Source organism: Boleophthalmus pectinirostris, unplaced genomic scaffold, assembly GCF_026225935.1.
Source record: "Boleophthalmus pectinirostris isolate CB_2022bp ecotype Guang Dong unplaced genomic scaffold, ASM2622593v1 HiC_scaffold_2, whole genome shotgun sequence".
In the NCBI taxonomy this organism is placed as follows: Eukaryota; Metazoa; Chordata; class Actinopteri; order Gobiiformes; family Gobiidae; genus Boleophthalmus; species Boleophthalmus pectinirostris.
The window spans coordinates 14,861,741-14,883,343 of NW_026571152.1; the positions used below are offsets into that span (position 1 = coordinate 14,861,741).

Genomic DNA, 21,603 nt, shown 5'->3' on the forward strand with positions numbered 1-21,603 from the left:
TGTATCAATAAAGGAGACAATTTATTCCAATCTGGTACCATGTATTTATTATGTGTCATACTAAAATTTCAAATTTTATTGTGATACTAAGGAATAGACTCTAAATACTCAATACCAATTCTGATACCACAATTATAATAAAAAACACTCTTTCTTTAGAAAATAGAATGTGTTTTTCAACATTAAATCATAGTACTTTCTTTTACCATGTGATCTTAAATTCTGTGTAATCCCTCAGTCGTCCAGGTAGTTTCCACAGTGGTCCACGGGCATATGTGGTCTTGTACTTGTTCTGATAGAGCTCAAGATCATTGATATTGAAGGGCTTATGGTGTAAAAATCTATTCCAATTTGCCATAAACCATACTGCATGCCTCTACCTTGCTTCATCTATGCTGTGAAGAATGAACACAACTAACTTCCAGTCAGCCCTAGCAGCACTTAAGTATTCATTGAGCACCATCAGTCTTTTCTGCTCCAAATAGACCCATCATGCTGTAGGGCAGGAGTTGGCTCGGACAAAAGCAGCCCCTCCACCCATAACCATGAGTAACAACAGGCTCATCTCGGTATTAAAGACACAGGAGGCATGAAGTCTGTGGAGAATGTAGCCGAGCATGCACAAGAGCGGAGGGTCTATTTTTATCCTGCTGGAGGCGCTCTTGATTACGCCATCTCCGGGACAATCACACTGATGCTGCTGGGTTCTGCCTCTAATCAGGAATAATTAGTCCATGGTGTACCATGGAGACCCAGTTCAATACAGCTCAAGTGTCGTTTCAAACTGGAAGGTGGAATTTCCTACTTGGTCCTACTTCCTGTCACCTCTGCCGATGTCAGTCAGTCACAGAAGGGTTGAGAAATTCTTGGTCAACAAAGACATGTGCTGCTGATCAATTAGTATACTAAAAAGGGGGTGCAGCAAAAGCTTTAAAAACTATTACACATCCCTATGGATCTGACCTCAAACTGCATTTACAAGACTACTACACCTGCACAGGAGATCATGCAAAAATAACTATTTATACCAAAAAAGTACTAGAAAACAAAGTATTTATATAAAGAATTGTGTGAATCTTTGGGTTATTCAGTGGGTTACTCACTTCACATACTAGACAATCTTATATCCTTTCAAATGACAAAAACACCACCATGTTATTTTTGGAGATAAAAATTACCTTACTTTAGTGCTGACAGAGTAAATTATGAACATTGTGGCAATTTATATATATATATTAGGGGTGTCAAATTATCGCGTTAATTGCAATTAATTAATTACAGTCATATTTAGCGCGTTATGTTTTTTAATCGCGTTAATCTCATTTTTAATCTCTAACTTTAGTGTTTCTGTATGTGAGTTTCTTTATTATTATTATTATTATATTAATTCCACTCATTGCCGGAAACTCACACAAAACGCGCGCAGTTACAGCGATGTAAACGTCATGTTAACGTTGGCGGCATCAGTCGCACAATGGACAAGGTCGAAGAGCCAGTAGAACAGAGTCAGCAGCGCACAGGTAAAAACACATTCGTGTCTTGGAAATTATTCTCCCGACGTGAAATAACAAATATAATATCGCCTGAAAACAACCTGCATAGGCTCATGATGTCTGCACTACTGTCCTATAGTGACCTGCCACATGAGGGGACACGCACACAAACACACACAAACACACAAACAAACACACACCTTCATCATCGTCATTAACCTGAGAACGCGCGGACCACGTTTCCTTCCGTAGACACTGTGCGGACACCGCTGTCCTCCCGTGAGCCGCGTGTGGATCGTGTTTTCTCGCGTACGCGGCGTAAACCGCGCTTCCTCCTGTGCGCCTCTAAACCAGAACTAACACCAAGACTAAAACCAGGACTAAACAGTCCAGGACTAAACCAGGACTAAACCAGGACTAAACCCAGAACTAAAACCAGATCTAAACCAGGTCTAAACCAGGACTAAACCAGGACTAAACCAGAACTAAAACCAGGTCTAAACCAGGACTAAACCAGGACTAAACCAGGTCTAAACCAGGTCTAAACCAGGACTAAACCAGGACTAAACCAGAACTAACACCAGGACTAAACCAGGTCTAAACCAGGTCTAAACCAGGACTAAACCAGAACTAACACCAGGACTAAAACCAGGATTAATCCATTCCAGGACTAAACTAGGACTAAAGTAGGTCTAAACCAGGTCTAAACCAGGACTAAAACCAGTGATCTCATATATATTTCTCTATCAATAATATTTTTAATATGGTTAAGGAAAGACTGGACTTTTTATTGTCTTTAAGTAGACAAAAGTTATTATGTTCAGATTTCCTCGTCTTTGCTACTTTACAAGCAAACAGTTTCTTATTCATGGAGACTTGGGCTCAACAGCCAATTTGGAGAGATTTGTTAAACAATAAATGACTTTATAAAGTCACTTTTTTAAATCTATATCAGTCTTTTGATCTGCCACAATAATGTAATAATGAATTTAAATGAAAATACCTCAAATTGAAGGCTTTTCTCAGCAATTTTTAGGTGAGATTAAAATGAGATTAATTAGATTAATTAATTACAGATCATAATTAATTAATCTCTCAATTTTTTTAATCGCATGACAGCACTATATATATATATATATATATATATATATATATATATATATATATATATATATATATATATATATATATATATATATATACAGTATACCTAGTTGATATCTAGGCTTTTACACTATTCACACAGGTACAGTATCATGAGATTTACCTTGATATATCTTGTTTGAATAAAACGTTTGACCATTATTGGTATGAAGCTCAAGACTGAGACTGAGCCCATGCTGTGAGATAACTAGTGGTAGTGGCCGTCTATAACAGGAAATCCCATTAGAGCCTAAAGAAAAGTGTTAATGGAAGTCATGTCAAGCAGCATCTCTAACAGATGTTTTCTTCATTTTACACCAAAACAGCCGTGTCTGTGGAGACAGGATAAAGCCGTCACTTTGTCTAATTATACCCCACCAACTGCAATCAAGCCTTACATTGTAATTACAGCACAATCATCAATCAACCAGGATCAGACACTTTTATAGTTTATATCTGATGTTTCAAACTCTACATGTAATGCCTCAGTGCACGGACAGTTCCAGCTTTGTGGGCCATTGTGTAAAATGCTATTTGGGAATAACCTTGCACAGTAAGATGGATTCTCACAATATTTGTGAGTTCACAAACTTACGTGAATCTGCAAAGCACCGAAACAAACCAAAACAAACATGGCGATGCAGACTGACATACTTCAGTCTATTTTACCATCAATACAGACTATTATGTTTGTGAAAAACGTGCAGAAGGTAAGTGTTCTGTGCATTTGTGGACAGGGAAGATACCCAGCTTACATCCAGCTTTTCTCTCAGCTGGATGTAACCAAAATTTGATTTCTGGGCTTGTTCTGCTACCAATCAGATTAAAATCAGATCAAATAGTTGTCATAAAGTTTTTGATTGATAATGTGTAGGACTCAATTCAGAGTGCTACATCTATCAATCTGGTGTGAGGCAGGTTAGTTTGAGAGCTCTTATTTGCTAAACTACAATTATATTTTTATAAGTCTCAAAAGATTCATAGGCATTAACCTATGTGACATGAATCATCACTACTTAAACCCCAAAACCCAAGCCAATGCAGGTCTTTGTTATATGTAATACAGTGAGTTTTGAGTCTATTCACTATTAGAAATGATCAAGTACAACATTTGTAAATTTACCTTTTGGATATTTCATGGCAAAGTACAATGTAATCAGGAAAAGGGGAAATCTGGCTCCTGCCCCCATCTGGCACTATGACATCCACATTCTAGAATCTGAAAGCCACCCATATAAAGGGGAAGAAAGAAAGTGTCACTTGGGTGTTGGAGTATAGAGGTAAACAGTTTGATTGTGGTCTGTAGTTTGCCAATAAACTTATGTGGAACACACAGTATTTTCTGAACTCTCTTATGGAAGATGCCACACATACTTGCAGCCAAAGTGGACCTTGCACAGGGCAAGTTTGGCAGCTATACATACATCGTGAAGTGTATAACATGACATGCATTCCTTTGCAATATATAACGTGTTTATAGCTAAAAACAGCGTCTTAGCCCTAATTTTTAATTTTAAATTTAATATAATATAAAATGTATGTTTTTTTTATTTAATTGCATATAGTGTGTATTTTAATGTATTCCTCTTTGGCGTTTTTGAGCACATAATGACAGCGCAGTATGTATCACACCAAGGTCATATCTGACTCTACTCAATGCTGTTTCATTAGGCGCATTTGAAAATATCTGCAAGAGCCTTACCTCACATGACATTAGGGCTGGGCAATATGGCAAAAAAAATCTAAATCTAAATGAATCTAAATTTTTTTGTTTAGTACATTTCATATGTCTCTCATAATTTTGATGCCTTCAGTGAGAATCTACAAAAATCAATGGAAATAAAGAAGAAACATATATGAAAAAGTGTGTCCAAACGTTTGAATGGTAGTGTATACGTAATTTCCCCAAATCATTCAGTGCTGCATTGCATTGTAAAATCCTTGGTGAATGTCATCATACCTTTAACCATCTGAAGAGGCACTGAAAGAATAATCTACAATCACTATTTACTCGACAGCCAGGTTTCTTATTGCATCAGTAGCCAGAGGACAGAGTGCCCGGTGTGCCCTCTCTCTCTCCCTCTTTACTCTCTTCTCTCCACTCTCCTCTTCCCTCTTCTCATTTCCTCTCTCCCCTTCTCCTTGGCCAATTCCTCTCATTCCCCATTTTTTCTGTATTCCTGTCTGACCCTCTCTTTCTCTCTTTACTCCTCTCTCCCATTCAGCTCCTCAGCTCCTCTTCTCTGCCCTCCCTCCCTGTCCCACCTCTCTCTTCTTTCTTCCTCTCAGCCTATGCCTCTCCTCTCTCCTGCTCCACTTCCCCTCCCTCTCTTTTCACTTCCTCTCTTCCTCGCCCTCTGCTGTGCCACTCCTACTCCTTCGCTCCCTCTTAGCCCCTCCCTCTCACTTCTCACTCCCTCTCCTTCTGTCTCACTTCTAACCCCCCATCTCTCTTCTCACTCCATCTCTGTCCCTCTCTCCTCGTCTCCTCACTTCTCTGCCTCTCCCACTCTCTTCTCATTTTCTTCTTCTTCTCACCTCCCCCCCCTCCCCTTAGCTACTCCACCCCTGTCTGTAGCAGTGTCCCCAGTCCCACCTGAAGGCCTCGATAAGCCGCTCCACCTTCTGCGCCTCCCCCTGGACTCTCACATGGGCCTGGAACTTCCTCAGTGCCTCGTCAAGCTCCATCCCAGAGAAGTCCATCTCGTCCACCACGCAGCTGTGAGCAGAGCAGAGCACTGATCAGGAGGCAAGCTTTGGATGCATCATTAGGGCTGGACAAAAGAACACAATAGGCTTTCATTTGCATTACCTGAACAGTTAAAATTTATAGCTGCACTTTTGGTGTAGGACGTGCTCTCCATGGAGTTATTGCGTTGCCTAAAATGTTCTACAACATGGAATTCAACTGTTTTATCTAGTGTTTATAAAATTTTTAGGCTCAAAAAGATCTGACCTGTAACTATGCCCAGTGGCACATTTGTATGTCTTCATTTGGATTTACAAGTTTAATGTCAATCTGTTGAACATTCCAGATAAACTGAATATCTCCACTGAGACTAGCAAGTGGCGAATCGTACTCCTGAAAATTTACATATTTCCACCAAGTTGACTCTGAACAGCAGCCAGTGCTTGTTCTGCCCTATGCTAGCTTGGTTTTCCACCAAATAAGTTTACTAGCCAGCTGTTAGCTATTAGTTGATGTTTTTTGTTTTTTTTATAACTGCCCCCTTAAGTTTTTGTTGTATTTAAATTAAGGCTGACTTACTTTTTTTTTTTTTAATAAGTGCTAATTATAATATGTATTTTTTATACTAAGTATTCCAAAATGGTTCTTATTTCTGGCCCAGCTCTTAACTGATGTCAAATAAGAACCAGTTTTGAATGTATGAACTGGTTATGAAATTGGTACCGGCCCAGAACTGACACCGGCACCAGCTTGGAGGAAAAGGGGTATTAGTGTGCCTTTAAAACATGAGACCTAGTATGCATTGATAAAACATTTTTGATAATAGAAACATACGTTTTAAACTATATTTAGTTTCAGGGGGAACATCTGAAGTGAAGAAATCTGAGATGACAAACGGTGGTACAAACCGATAGTAGAGACCATTTAAGGGTCAATGAAAGGGTGTGCATTTTAAAAACACACAGGACCGTGTAATGGTTTCAGTGATTTACATGGTAGAGAGTAGTTTCATGTGTCCAGAAGGAGACATCTGATCAAACAGGATTTAAAATGATACTCTGGGAAGTTGTTGCAAAACGTGCAAGCACCAACTGACAGACAAATTCTGCCAAGCAATTAAATTTAGCTTATACAGGACACTAATAGTCATACATACTGCTCACAGATCTCAATGATGATATGCAAACCTTGAGCTATAAATTTACATAGAAATCTTTTGATAAAATAAGTTCATAGTTCATAGTTCATAGTCCCCCAAGTCTTTTTTTTCTTCTTCTACAAAAAAAAAGTGCATTTATTCTGAAAACCTGAAGTTCACTGTGACCAGCCTGCATAGATGATAAATAGAAATTTGGTATTGTCTTCTTAGACCTGTTACAAGTAGCTATTTGCACACATTTAAGTTTGAATAGCTTTCTCATTGAAAAACTGTAACTGTATTCTAAAATTCCACCAAATTAAAATAGAGTTACTTGAAAAGTAAATCCGCTATACTTCCCCAGTTGCTTTACCATATGACTGTTCACACTAAACCTTTGTGACAGTCTGTGTGGTCTAAAAATAAAAGGCTTGTTCATGAGTCGTCCACATACGCAGCAATAACAAACCATGAGTGTCCAGTGCTTATGGCAACACTCCCTCCTGCTCCTACCTCTGTTTTCAAAAGCACTGACCTGGAAGACACACATGGAGACTGCACTTATTCTGATGGCAGAGATGAGAGCAACAGAAAAGGACGCGGGAATAGACTAAATAACGACATGCAGCGTGCAAGGTGACAAGAGGCTGGTATGAAAGCCTCATCCAATTACACATGTACACAGGAAACTAGGAGACAGGAAGGAACAGCGGTGTTGGGGAGCAGTGTGCAAAGGTGTTGAGGAGCGGTGTGCAAAGGTGTTGGGGAGCGGTGTGCAGAGGTGTTGGTGAGCGGTGTGCAGCGGTGATGGAAAGTGGTGTGAAGAGGTGTTGGGGAGCTGTGTGCAGAGGAGTTGCGGAGCAGCGTGCAAAGGTGTTGGTGAGCGATGTGCAGTGGTGATGGTGAGTGAGGTGCAGAGGTGTGGATGACCGGTGTGTAGTGGTGTTAGAAAGTGGTGTACAGCAGTTTTATAAAGCGGTATGCAGAAGTGTTGGACAGCAATGTGCAGCAGTGTTGGGAAGCGGTGTGCAGAGCTGTTGGAGAGCGGTGTGTAGTAGTGTTGATGAGTGGTGTGCAAAGGTGTTGGTGACCAGTGTGTAGCAGTGTTAGAAAGTGGTGTACAGTAGTTTTATGAAGCGATGCAGTGAAGTGTTGTACAGCAGTGTTGGGGAACGGTGAATTGCTGCACATGCAGCATGTGGGGGGCAAGATGCTGCTATGAAAGCCTCAGCCACATACACATGTACACAGAAAACTAGGAAATAGGATGGAACAGTGTTAGAGAGTGGGGTGCAGCAATGTTGAAGAGGGGTGTGCAGAAGTGTTTGGAGAGCAGTGTGCGGCAGTGTTGGTGAGCAGTGTGCAGCTGTCTTGGAGAACAGTATACAGCGGTGTTGGAGTGTTCAGATCTGACCTACTTCTCCAGGCTCTGCACCAGGCTGAGCAGAGAGGGCCTAGATCACAGTGTGGGTTTAAAGGGCTGAGTGTCAGAGCACACAGTTAATGCATGTTTTCAGAGACTGCTGCTTTATTTATCCCAGCGCTGTGGTAACTGTGTGTGTGGATTATGGGATGGTTCATGAGTGGTCTAAATGTCGGGGAGTTTTTTGTGCTTTTGTTTGTTTGTTTGTTTTGATTGGTTTTTGCTTTAAATGTTACAAATGTTGTAAAGTTTGTAGACATAAACATTCACATTTCATTCATAACTATGAAGCATCTACCTGTTTATGTTATATTATGTTGACAATACCTAACACCAGCTTCTTTCCCACTGTTGCTGCCAGAGGGTGAGATATGACAAAGATGTCCTCTTTAAATATTGATCTGTCTTCTGTTAATAATGTTTATGATGTGTTGGTCCTTGCTTTAAATGTGCTTAGATGTACAATCGTTTCAACAGTGATGAGATTGTACACACTGTGGACGCTTGATATCAAGTGTTTTGAGTGCAAATGTGCGACACACAGTGAATATAAATATCCTGTGCAAAGCATTGCCCTTAAGAACAGAGTGTCAAAGATGTCTGAACATGTGGCTTCAAGGACATTTTTAGAATGACTTTACTGATCCCAGCTCCACGTATGTGTGGTAAGATACACCAGGAACACTGAGTCACATGAAACTCTGACAACACTTCATTCTCACATTTCTGTAATTTTAGTCTAAACTCTAGACAAATTTAGATTCAAAAGGTAATCTTCACACTCACATGCCTGACCCTGAGCACCTGCAAGCTGTTCAAAAACATGAGGAAGAATGTACTTCACTTTTTCAAAAGTTATCTTAATTTGGTTTTATAACAACATTCTTTCTGTTTCTTTTTAGGGGTCATGGAACTGGCTGTCTAAATTTTAACCCAACCATCTGGGCCCACCATAATGTCCTCTTTCACCTCTAAACTCTGCTCTCTTATAACAACCTGCCTCTGTACATCTCAGTCTTATGTATTCACTCACATATACATGGCCAGATGTGTCACTTCAATCTTACACTCTTTGACATTTCTGGTCTTATGGTTATGTTGTAGATTTTAGTGCAATGCCATGATATCAAAACATCCTACAAGGTCTCACAATATGAATATAGTCTGTTAAGGCCACTCCAGAACATGGAGATAGACTGTTTGGAGCCAGTGAAAGGCACAGTGGGAAGCATGATTCTCACTGACTGCATCACGAAAACATAGAAGGACAGTTTTGCTGTATATGTAAAGCTGTGCGTGTGTCAATGAGACAGGCCACTGTCAACACTGTGTGTTTCTTAGTTGGAATACACTGAGGCCCCAAAATGCATGTGTTTGGTGGCAGTAGAGTCGCAAGGTCATTCACAAGTGTTCCATACTTCAGAAACAATTTTTATAGTATAGAGTTTTAAGTCAGATCACCTTCCTTTACTTTATGTCACATACATTGTAGGGAGGTGTTTCCTCACTAAACTAGAGGACACTGCTGAGAAGGCTGGCAGAGTCACAGTAAAGGATACTTTGACACTTTGTCTCCTGCATTAAAGCTCACTGCTTTAGAGGAAGAGCAAATTGAGGGTGAAAAAGGCCATGTGAAAATATGTGCGATAGATATCAGTTTTCTCTCTTTTCTCGTCATGCACTGGGAATTGTGTATGATGAAAAAAGAGATTGTATTACACTACTAGCCACTAGAATGTGAAAAACACTAGTATTGTACTAATTTTGCATACTAGGACTTACTCAAGTACATCTCTGTTGAACTGCAGCTTGGCGTTGCCCAGAAACTCTCCGATCATCTGTCTGCTCAGGCCCTTTCTCTGCAGCAGGAAGTGAGCAACTCCGATGGCTGTGTCTGGGACGAAGCCACGGGTGATCAGGAAGTGGATGCCCCTCTCTGGGTTCCTGCATAGAGACAAGAGAGAACACAGAGAGTGAGAGAGGAAGACTGCAGGAATTCTTCAAGTCAAAGAGCAACCTAGACCTATATTGTCCTGCATGATTAGTTCTCTCCTAGTCTAACATGATTTTTTGGGGTATCTTGATATAAAATACTCATTGATTTAAAAAATGTACTTGGAGTGAATGGAGATCACCTCATTAAATTTTTAGCAATAGTTTGTTTCTATAACGGGTTATGGTTTGAGGTGTTTGGTATTATGCGTAAGGGCTCAATATAATGTATTTAGAGTACACCACACCAGTATACTTAGTGTTTAGGGTTTAGAACTCGTATATGTAGTACTATTTGGTGATTACTGGTGAGGATGAACATAGGGGTGTGCTAAAATATTGATATATTAACACTAAATTTGGTGACACAATATCAATATCGTGAGATGCTGTATCATGGTATTGCATCAAGTCATGAGTAACCCTGTGATTCCAAGCCTGCACACAAGTTCTTGATTTCCACAGCTTAGACCTTCACACATCTTTCTCCAGTCACCACACCATGACCACGCAATCATGCTTTACACAGACAGTGCAACATTGGGACAATACTTAATAGGTTTTGTTTGAATGTAAGTGCTGGCTTCATTAATGATTCTATGGGGAATACTATGGAAAAAGGATGAAAAGATAGGACATAAACAGTGACTTTACCATTTCAGTCCAGTAGAGTCTCTGGAGGGTAACTATAATATTTGCATATTGTAATGTACATAGTGGATTCTGTTTGTACGTCTGGAATTGGTAGATTTTTTTTTTCCATACTTTGATTAGACCAGCCCCAGCCCATGCAGAGCAGCTGCTGCAGTGCTGCAGTGTGAATGGGAGCAGGATGATCAGTTGATGGTAACCAGGGAGACTACACTTTTTATGCAATTTAGTTTCTTATGCAGAGACTGGAGTTCTAAGTTTGAATGTATAAGATAAAGGTCATTATCAATAAGCCTGAATGTCATGAGGATTTCTTTCACTACAGTAGTAAAAGTGACAGCCTAGCCTGGCTGAAATGTTGGTGTGATCACTCACACATTGAAGAGGTTGAGTCCGATGCGATAGAGGCGTTTGCGGTGCGTGTCTGTGGACAGGGTGGGTGAACGACAAAGAGCGGGGTCCTGGCAACGATCCCTGGGCACCGACACCACCAAGGCCTGTAGAGACTCAGGAGTGGGGCCCCCGGGAGCCTGTGAGGGGTGGGTGTAGTGGTACTGCTGGTACTGAGTGTAGATCTGAGCGGGCTGCTGGGTGGACTGGGTCCCCGTGGAGACTGCTGTGGAGGTAGAGGTACTGGTGGAGCCCATCTCTCCTTCTATTCCCCCTGCTCCTCCGGGTAATGGCACTGTGGACCCCCTTCTGGAGCCTGGGTCCCCTATTTCTAACTCCTCACTGGGTGGAGGGGCTGGGAAGTCATCGTCATCCCCCAGACCACTGACGGAGGTTTTCCTGCTGCCTGGAGCTGCTCCCCCGGCTGTGCCCAGTGAAGTGGTAGTAGTGGTGGTGGTGGCAGAGGAGATGGTGTAGGAGCTGTTGGTGTCTATGTGAACAGTGACATCTCTGAAGGCCATGAGCAGAGAGCTAGCACTACGAGGCAGGGCAGCGCTCTCTGCTGCTACCCGCAGGGCCCCAGGGTCCATGAGCAGGCCCTTCCCCTCTCCAGCCTCCCCAGACAGGCTCCACCCACGCAGGGCCTCGTCGATCGACTGGGCCAGAGAGTGAAGCTGCAACAGACAACAACAATCAATACAAGTGGTCTAAACAGACTATTCTGAGCACCTAAACATATCAGAAGGTAATGTTTACAGGACAGTAAATAACAAGATATTATTATGAGGGCTAACTTACTGTGATTAGCTAAGCTAAAATCTTTTGCGCATTAAAATGATTTAAAGTTTAAGGTCGAGTGTCCCTCCTTACACAGCCCTGTTTCAGTGCTGGCTGGGAGTTGCTGGTGCACTTGTTGCTAGGCAATCCCACAATGTTTTCTCAGAGCTACACAGACCTCCTGGTGGTGGTAAATTATAATTACTTTCTTTCTAATGTTTTAGGGACTCCATAATTGTTGTTTTTGTTAATAAACAGCATACTTTCTCTTGTACTGTATGTGGGACCTGAACCCACTTGTTAACGTGCAGATGTTATACTTAAGGTGAAATGTTCTGAAATGGTTTATTCGATTCTTTCAATGTGCAAATAAAGCTGTTGAAGCTGAAAGGATGTTGTTGCCTCTATGAATGGTTCAATTACCAGTTTTACATAACATCTTCCCCTGTTCTATTCTCGACATGAGCTGACACGACAGGGCCTGGAGACTCATTTACAACTGCTTTAACAGCACAGATGGTGCCTGTATATAACACAATAGTGCATGCAGATCTGCTGCTGTGCACCTTTCAACTGTTTCAAAACTGCCTTTAAATCATTTGAGGACAAATCACCAACAGTTCAGAAAAAACTATAGACACTAAACACTTTCAAGATCTTTTATCATGGTTTTATTAAAACTCAGGTTAAAATCTTTTCATCCTCAATTAAGGAGTAACTAAAGCCCTTTGGCCTCTGCAGTTACTTCCTGACATTTCAGCAAGTCCAGTGTAGATATAGAAATCCTTCACTGCCTGGATCACCAACCTCTCTGCCAGCTGGGGCCAAAGTTTATCCAGAAAACTAAACCCATCGTCAGTCCTGACCATACCTTACCTGTTCGGAGAAACAGTCTTCCAGCTGGGTGAGAGAGGGCCCAGGCGTGGGTGTCTGTAGAGGGGGCTGTGGTGCAGTGGAGGCGGGTGGCGCATTGGGTGCTGATGCGGGGGAAGGGGGCAGAGAGGTGGAACGACAGGGCGGAGGAGGGGGGGTCTTGGAGCGTATGGGCACTGGTCCTCCCCCGGGGTGCAGGGTGTAGCTGTGCCTCTGGGTGGAGTTGCGACTGCGGCCTGAGGGGCTGGGCTGACGCAGGGAGATCCGGCGAGGAAGTTTGCTCTCAGACAGGGAGTTCCGGATCTTCTGGAAGTTTTTGCTGAGCTGGTACTGTCGGAAGGCTGTCTGGATGCGGCAGGCTGCACGTCTTGCTATCAGGTGGCCGCCATACTTTAGCTCCAGTTCTTCTATCTGAGGGGGAAAAGGACAGAGAAATGTTAAGATTTAGTGTTACATAGTATCCATACAGTCACTATTTTTACATCCATACCAGGAGAATTGACCTAGTCCAATTTAAAATAATTTTTTAAATGCATTTAACCTGAGAGCTATGAGTGAGGTGTTATTGATAGTACATCTGGAGAAACCACTATATGTACTTGGATACATGCTGCATGTAACAGCACAGTTTGATTTACATTAGGCGCAGACTAGAAGAGGCATTCAACTGCACGAGTTAAGAAATTGCCAAGGAAATAACAGACACGTATTTGAACATTTTCTCACTCATTTTATATCAGCAGCATGTGAGTAGCTGTTCATAATATTTATGAAAATCAAATGCTTAATGTAAATAAGATGTTGCTTATCTATTTCTGACAAAAGCTTGGTTATATGCAGTGGTTCCTACAGCATTTTATAGTTAAGGCGGTCGCCTTGACAACAAGTGGCTCCCGCCTTGACTATGTCCCTCTGAACCACAAACTACGGTCGTCGCACTGAATCTCTGCGCACCTCCCGATCCTCACTTCTTCTCCATGCATGGAATCTCCGCAGCACTGCCTTGCCTAACCAGTTTTCTGTGGGAAGCACTGATATGTATGAGAGTCGTTTTTATTAGTAATTGTAGCTGCAAAGTTTTAGTGCTTATACTAAATTACTAGACCCCCCTGAAACTCTAGTGTCTGTCTTTTGCCCCTATTTAGACTGACAGTGATCTGACAGGTTTTGGGGCAAAGACAATTTGATTTTATTGCACTTGAATTTCCCTGTGCATGTGAACACAGTGAGTGCTGTAGAATAATTAGTAATTAGTAATTAAGTAGCCACAGAGTTGTGCAGAGAAGCAGGACACTAATGTGAAGGAGAAGTGTATTTACTATTGGTATGGGACCCAGAGACATGAACACTCAACACATAGTTCATTCAAAACTAACTATGCTTCAATGTAACAGTATTACCTAGTATAACCTCAGATGGCATTGGGCAGAAAACAAGGACTGAGCTGGAGCTGTCCTTGGTACAGAAGTGCAGTTTCACACAGCATGAAATCTTTTAAATTGTATTATGAACATTGTCTCTACACAGAAAGTTTGGAACTGCTCAGTGAGTATGACTGCCTTGAGAAGAAATAGGCATTAACAGGATTTTGGTTTTGGCTGATAACCAATATTTACTGACAACTATGTCAAGATCTATGGCAAAGCCTTTGTAAATTAAAATTAGAGTAAAGATCACAAATGTACTTTGTGCTTCTGTATGAAATAGTTACACAATGTATAAGCAATATAGACCAATTTGTATTTTTAGAATGACAGCCACTTCTTTGCTCTTTTAATTCCTACTGAAGTCACTAAAAGTCATGAGTAAAATGAGTCCAAGAGAACTTTTCAATATTGGACCAATATATGTTAAAAAAAAAGCCCTGATATCTCCAATACCAATATTAGTGTCACATTAAGAAATTTTTACATGTGATATACTGCTATATTATGAATAATACACACAATATTTAATTTATGCCAATGACACAAAAAGCCAAAAGCAGGATCATAAAAACCCCATTAGTCAAATTTAGTACTGAAAATACATGGGATACTTGTACTGGTTTAGCGATTCAGATTGCAATCTTCTATCAAATATTAATACTCCTGGAGTTATTTACAATGTGCACTCTGAACGGGATCCTACGTTTTAAACATATCCTGCAAATCTAATCGCAACTGCAATACTCAGAAAAAATTCAATTTGACTTTTTATCCCAAATTGTGCAGCCCTTCTCCACAATATAGTCACAGGTTAATCCTTGTACCTGTGAGAATGCTGTATGCCTCAGTGTTTTTAAAGCAAGAGGAATCGCAGCCTCAGATCCGGACTAAGGCTCATCGATCATCATTTAGCGACTAACGCGCTCTGATGGCCCGGGGAGCAGGATGGATGACTTGTGACATGCGCTCCTCTTCGAGCCCTGATCTCCCCCTGCTCGCACCCCTCTCGTGTGGTGCCTTTTACAAACTGCATTACTACATCCCACGGTGGAAATGAGAGGAGATAAACCTGGGCTCTGCAAACTCAAATCAAGGATGACATTGGGTTTGTAAGGACATTCTGGTGTGGTTATTGTATTTTTATTGCTACGTTCACTGTGGCTCCTTTACAATATTGGAATCTATAGTGGAATGTGATGTGAGCTATTGTTCTAATTGGCTGTGGCGGGAGAATGTTCAGATGCCTGGACTCAAGGTATCAATGATGTTTAGGTACATGGATAATATCATTCAAGAGTAGCGTCATAGTCATAGCGCTAAATCAGACACAGCAAACTTAGTCCTAGCATGTAAGTCATTCAGCATTTGAATGTAAAACAAACTCGGCTTGAATTAATAAATATTAGGTAACAAACTGCTGCTTCCCCTCTCCTTTAACCAGTCACTGTAAAGGTGAAAAACTCATCCACTCTGACAGAAGGACCCATGCCACCCAGTACACTAGGCATACATGTAGCTCCTGATTAGAACCAGGAAATACAAGCACATGAGTTCTGTGCTCAGGTCTCTGCACTGACTTCCTGTGGCTCACAGAATAGACTTTAAAGCAGCTCTGCTTGTGTACAAGTCTCTCCATGGCTTAGCACAAAGTACATCTCCAACATGTTAGTGAACATGAAGATGTAGTCTTGGTTTAGACCTTGTTGAATCCTGGTTCAGTTCTGGTTCAGCCCCAGTTTAGTCCTGCTGGTGCCCAGAGTCAGGACTAAACTTGGGGAATCAGTGTTTCAGTTTTATGCACTTAAAACCGGGAACAGTCTTCTTGAAGATGAGAGACAGGCCTGTACTCTGACTATATTTAAAGCCAAGCTCAAAGTGGTTCTGTTTATTCTGCACTTCTATTTTAATGTTCATTTTATGAATATTTACATAGTTTGTTTGTGTTGTGATTTTAATGTCTTTCTCATTGTGTAAAGCATTTTGAATTACTTTGTGTACAAAAAGGGCTAGACATAAACTTGCCTTAGCTAGCTTTGGTACTAAAAACCAAAAGGTCAACCAGGAATGTATGGCACTGATGGTTGCATCAGATGGCTGCATTGCATTAGATGCAATACTCTATGCCTAACACTCATATGAATTTTGAACGAGCTACTCCATAAATAATGTAAACAATTAATATTTAAGTTTAAAATGTTTTTTTCTCCAACTTTGTAAAGGTCCTATGTTATGTTAAACTGACTATCAAGTTAGAAGCAGATCTAAACTAAGACAAAACCAGGTCTAAATTGGAGCTTAACCATACTACAGTGTTTTGTTCCTCATAAATGTACACATTACAAATTTAAGAAATCAAAGATTTAATTGTGAAAGAGCCAAACTCACATCCCCAACTCTTGATGCCATCTTTAGAAATAAGAAGTATTCTGTATTTTTAAAGTCCATTAAACTTTGACCGACTCATTCTAATCAGGCTCAAAATCGCAAGTTGCTATTGTTTCCATTAAAATGGAGATTTCAGTTCATTTGCGGGTAATCTTGCAGCCCAAATTCCAATTCTTAACACATCTGAGAGTTACGTACATGAATTAAAAGACCAAGAATACAATGTCCAAAAGTAATTTAAGGCTGTAATAATGCTATTGTTAATACTAATGTTTTTTTACACATTTTACACAACCCTAATATCAGTAGAACAATACAGTACACTTAAAGACAGCAGAGTGGGAGTGGACTAGCAGTGGGTGTGACAGAGAGGACATCCAACTGCAGCAGCCAGCCCCACTTTCTCCCACCAAGACATCTCTCTCTCCCCGTCTGCAGCGCTTATTACTTGTTACCATGACAACCTTGCATCTTCAGCGTTCCTGTTGCCGTGGATTCGCTGGTGCTCTTTTTCATGTCAACAGCTTGGACCGAAATAGATCTGAATGGGATTGTGAGGAGGGAGAAATGTCAAATGGTCATCTTTCACCTTCTTTTAGCGCTAGCGGCCCACCTGCTAACCTGATCTCAGGTCAGGATTCTGCCCTCACGCGCACACATGTGCATACACACACACGTACCTGCTTGTTCTTGTTTTCGTATTCACTGGGGCCCTCTCTCTTGGTCCCCTCTACTGGCTGTGCACATGACGACGTCCCATCTTCCAGGCTCAGCAAGGGTGCACTGTAAAAAACAAGAAAGAATAAGAGTGAGCTTAGTGGGCTTGCTAGTCTGTTGCTGTGTCTGCATTATTGCTTGGGGAACATTTTGGTTTGAAGTGTCCTGTGCCTCAAACCCAGTCAAACAGTTGACAACTTGCACACAAACCAATTTTAAAAACACAGTTAAAACTTTCAAAAATTAAATTTGTAGATAGGTAACACAACATGAACATAAAACAACATTATAATCATTAATAATTGTTTATAAAGAAGCATTTTGTAACCTTTCAAGCTGGCGACACCACAAAGCCAGGTTTCAGGTAATGATGCAGGGTTTTTTTTTAAATAAAAGAGCATGTATAATAGAATACATTAAAGAGAGGTCAGTATAATGCTATGCTGTGGAATATTCTGGGTGAAGCAAGAACTCCAGGGAAACAAGCAGGAGGCAGACCATCATCAGAATTCCATAATTCATTCACAAAATAAACATACAAAATACAAGATATTGGCATACAGTCACCAGCATCAGTAATAAAAATGACTGAAATCAATGTAAACATAACTCCATCTGGCACACTCACTGCATCAGCATTAAGCTGATATAAGCACAACTCCAGGTCACAGCTAGGGAGATATGTTATGATTATGATGTATTATGATAGTTTAGTTGATTGGACATTGTTGACATGTTTTACTCAGGAAATTATAATGTCCATAAAATGTTTTTGCAGACAGCAGAGGGAATTGTGCAGAAAAGACAACCCTAAGCTCTTCGTCAAACATGATCAAAATTAGAATAAAAAAATCCAGTGATTCCAAACAAGAATTGGTGCAACTTGTCAAAACAGTCAGAACCAATGGAGGGTAAAAAACATTTCAGTCTCATCCAATACAGCAAATGCTCTCTTCTGCTAATCCTGAAGTCATGTCCAGGAATGGAACACTCAATGCTACGCGTCCAATGTACTGTGCAACTCCATAATATCATGCCAGTCTAGAAGTTTCATTGGAAAATGTACATTGTCAAAAGTATCAAAAATATGATACTCATTTGGACAAGTATCAATACTAAACAAAGTCACATTAACAGGAGAGAAATTAACCTCTTCTGAATAGCTTTAGAATGATCTTGAGCTGTATCAGAAATAGTATAAGACCATATAGACTAGTATACGCCCATAGAGCACTATGGAACCTACCTGGACATGCTGAGGGATTACACGGATATAAAGCCACATGGTAATACAAAAGAAAGTATTATTATTATTATTGCCTATAGAAATTGGTACTGACTACCGAACCTATATCCACAGTATTAAAATCCAGTCTGAAATTTAGCTGAAAGAAGATATAACACTCCTTTATAGTAATAGAATGTAATTTTCATACACAAAATAGTAGTACTTTGTTCATGTTACCATTTTATACTAATTCTGATGAAACTCAAAATGACACCTAAATTGTTCAGGAAAGCTCAAATTTTGCCCTGTAATTGCTCATCTGAGCAAGATGAGTATTTAATTCCAATATTAGTTTTAGTATCGATTAGTATCTGATTTTCATTCTTTTACTTTTGACAACCTTAGCAGATGGAACTCTCAAAGTTAGACGGCCAATGTACCATACAACCCATCATCCTAGTCTGGCAGTCTTATTGGAAATATGTAACTGTGATGTATTATTCATGAAAAAAGTTGGTATTCAGCAGATTTGGCGTGGCTAGACTGATGTCAGCAAAGACGTGTAATCAAAGCCTAAGAGCCTCTGTAATGGTGTGTAATTACGGCGCGCTGCAGTCCAATAATGTTGCATGCTTTCGCTATCTTTCTTTCCAGACAGATAATGCTTACTCCTCTCGTTTGAATACAATACAAAGGGGACACGCTCTAAACAGGGCTGTGGAGATGGCCAGGATCACAGGTGCATTGTGTGAAATGTAGTATATTAAGAGCAGGGGAGGTATGTTTGTGGCCTATGTAATAGTGATAGATTAAAGGCCCAGTACCCTAATTTTTTTCCATGTATATAAGCAAAATTTGTCTTGCCTCAGCACAGAGTACATTGTATAAGCAGCTCTAGAGTACAGTACATGGATAAGCAGCTCTAGAGGTCAAAATATGTCCGCTGCTTGCTGTTAGCCTGCTAGTTGATGTCAGCTTTACTGTGACGATAAAACTCAGCTTTTATAACTTAGCACTTATAAATCATGGTGAATAAATAGGATGCTTGGAATGCATAAAGTAAGTGAGGAATAATTTCAAATAAACTAGTGAAATAACTTCAAATAAACTAGTACTGTTTTTCCTAAGAAAATAAAATCAGGTATAGTGCTTTTAACAACTTTTCATGAATGTCAATGTAACATGTTAGGAATTAAATATAAATATATATATATATATATATATATATATATACATATATATATATATAAAAATATATATATATGTGTGTGTGTGTGTGTATATATATATTTATATAGTGCTGTCATGCGATTAAAAAAATTGAGAGATTAATTAATTATGATCTGTAATTAATTAATCTAATTAATCTCATTTTAATCTCACCTAAAAATTGCTGAGAAAAGCCTTCAATTTGAGGTATTTTCATTTAAATTCATTATTACATTATTGTGGCAGATCAAAAGACTGATATAGATTTAAAAAAGTGACTTTATAAAGTCATTTATTGTTTAACAAATCTCTCCAAATTGGCTGTTGAGCCCAAGTCTCCATGAATAAGAAACTGTTTGTTGTAAAGTAGCAAAGACGAGGAAATCTGAACATAATAACTTTTGTCTACTTAAAGACAATAAAAAGTCCAGTCTTTCCTTAACCATATTAAAAATATTATTGATAGAGAAATATATATGAGATCACTGGTTTTAGTCCTGGTTTAGACCTACTTTAGTCCTAGTTTAGTCCTGGAATGGATTAATCCTGGTTTTAGTCCTGGTGTTAGTTCTGGTTTAGTCCTGGTTTAGACCTGGTTTAGACCTGGTTTAGTCCTGGTGTTAGTTCTGGTTTAGTCCTGGTTTAGACCTGGTTTAGACCTGGTTTAGTCCTGGTTTAGTCCTGGTTTAGTCCTGGTTTAGACCTGGTTTTAGTTCTGGTTTAGTCCTGGTTTAGTCCTGGTTTAGACCTGGTTTAGACCTGGTTTTAGTTCTGGTTTTAGTTCTGGTTTAGTCCTGGTTTAGTCCTGGTTTAGTCCTGGACTGGGTTAGTCCTGGTTTTAGTCTTGGTGTTAGTTCTGGTTTAGAGGCGCACAGGAGGAAGCGCGGTTTACGCCGCGTACGCGAGAAAACACGATCCACACGCGGCTCACGGGAGGACAGCGGTGTCCGCACAGTGTCTACGGAAGGAAACGTGGTCCGCGCGTTCTCAGGTTAATGACGATGATGAAGGTGTGTGTTTGTTTGTGTTTGTGTTTGTGTGTGTTTGTGTGCGTGTCCCCTCATGTGGCAGGTCACTATATAGGACAGTAGTGCAGACATCATGAGCCTATGCAGGTTGTTTTCAGGCGATATTATATTTGTTATTTCACGTCGGGAGAATAATTTCCAAGACACGAATGTGTTTTTACCTGTGCGCTGCTGACTCTGTTCTACTGGCTCTTCGACCTTGTCCATTGTGCGACTGATGCCGCCAACGTTAACATGACGTTTACATCGCTGTAACTGCGCGCGTTTTGTGTGAGTTTCCGGCAATGAGTGGAATTACCGAAATAAAAAATGTATAAATGTGTTTTGTGTGTGTGTGTGTGTGTTGTTGTCCCAACAACACATAAAAACAGGTTTTATAATAAAGAAACTCACATACAGAAACACTAAAGTTAGAGATTAAAAATGAGATTAACGCGATTAAAAAACATAACGCGCTAAATATGACTGTAATTAATTAATCGCAATTAACGCGATAATTTGACACCCCTAATATATATATATATATATATATATATATATATATATATATATATATATATATATATATATATATATATATATATATATATATAAGGGGAATATGACACTTATAATGAGTAACATAGTACCCCCTCTGAAACATAGACCATGGAGACCTCTTGTTGTGATATTTCTTCTCACAATAATCTTAAATAAAACTGTATATTGTGACGTCCTGAAAGTGCTTGATAAATAAGACTGGATGATATAGTTCACCTCAAACCACCTTTAAAACTGGAACTTTTGTGTGTGTGTGTCTATTTTGTGTTAGTGTGTGAGGAGTGAGGGACAGCTGGACTACTGCTGAAAGAGACTGTAGCTTCCTTTGACATCTCCAGGCTAAACACAGCTGTGCATCTTTTCTTTGATCATAATTGTGGATTCTTCTCATCAAAACTCCATCAAAACATCTGTTAGTTTGTTTAAGTCACTCATTTCAATATTGCCCCACAAACAAAGAAGAGACAGCAAATATATCATCTAAGCTTAACAAAAGTCAG

The 21,603-nt window shown here is 40.0% G+C and overlaps 1 protein-coding gene across 1 annotated transcript in view; it reads right to left on the bottom strand.

Annotated features, from left to right (window-relative positions):
- Positions 1–21,603, bottom strand: part of iqsec3b (IQ motif and Sec7 domain ArfGEF 3b) — a 66,488-nt gene that overhangs the window by 20,887 nt on the left and 23,998 nt on the right. The window contains exons 4-8 of the mRNA XM_020934754.2: positions 17,062–17,164; positions 12,573–12,980; positions 10,905–11,593; positions 9,669–9,830; positions 5,233–5,355 (exon numbers count right to left, since the gene is read on the bottom strand). Of these exons, the coding sequence (XP_020790413.2) occupies positions 5,233–5,355; positions 9,669–9,830; positions 10,905–11,593; positions 12,573–12,980; positions 17,062–17,164 (1,485 nt within the window). The remainder of the gene's footprint in view (positions 1–5,232; positions 5,356–9,668; positions 9,831–10,904; positions 11,594–12,572; positions 12,981–17,061; positions 17,165–21,603) is intronic.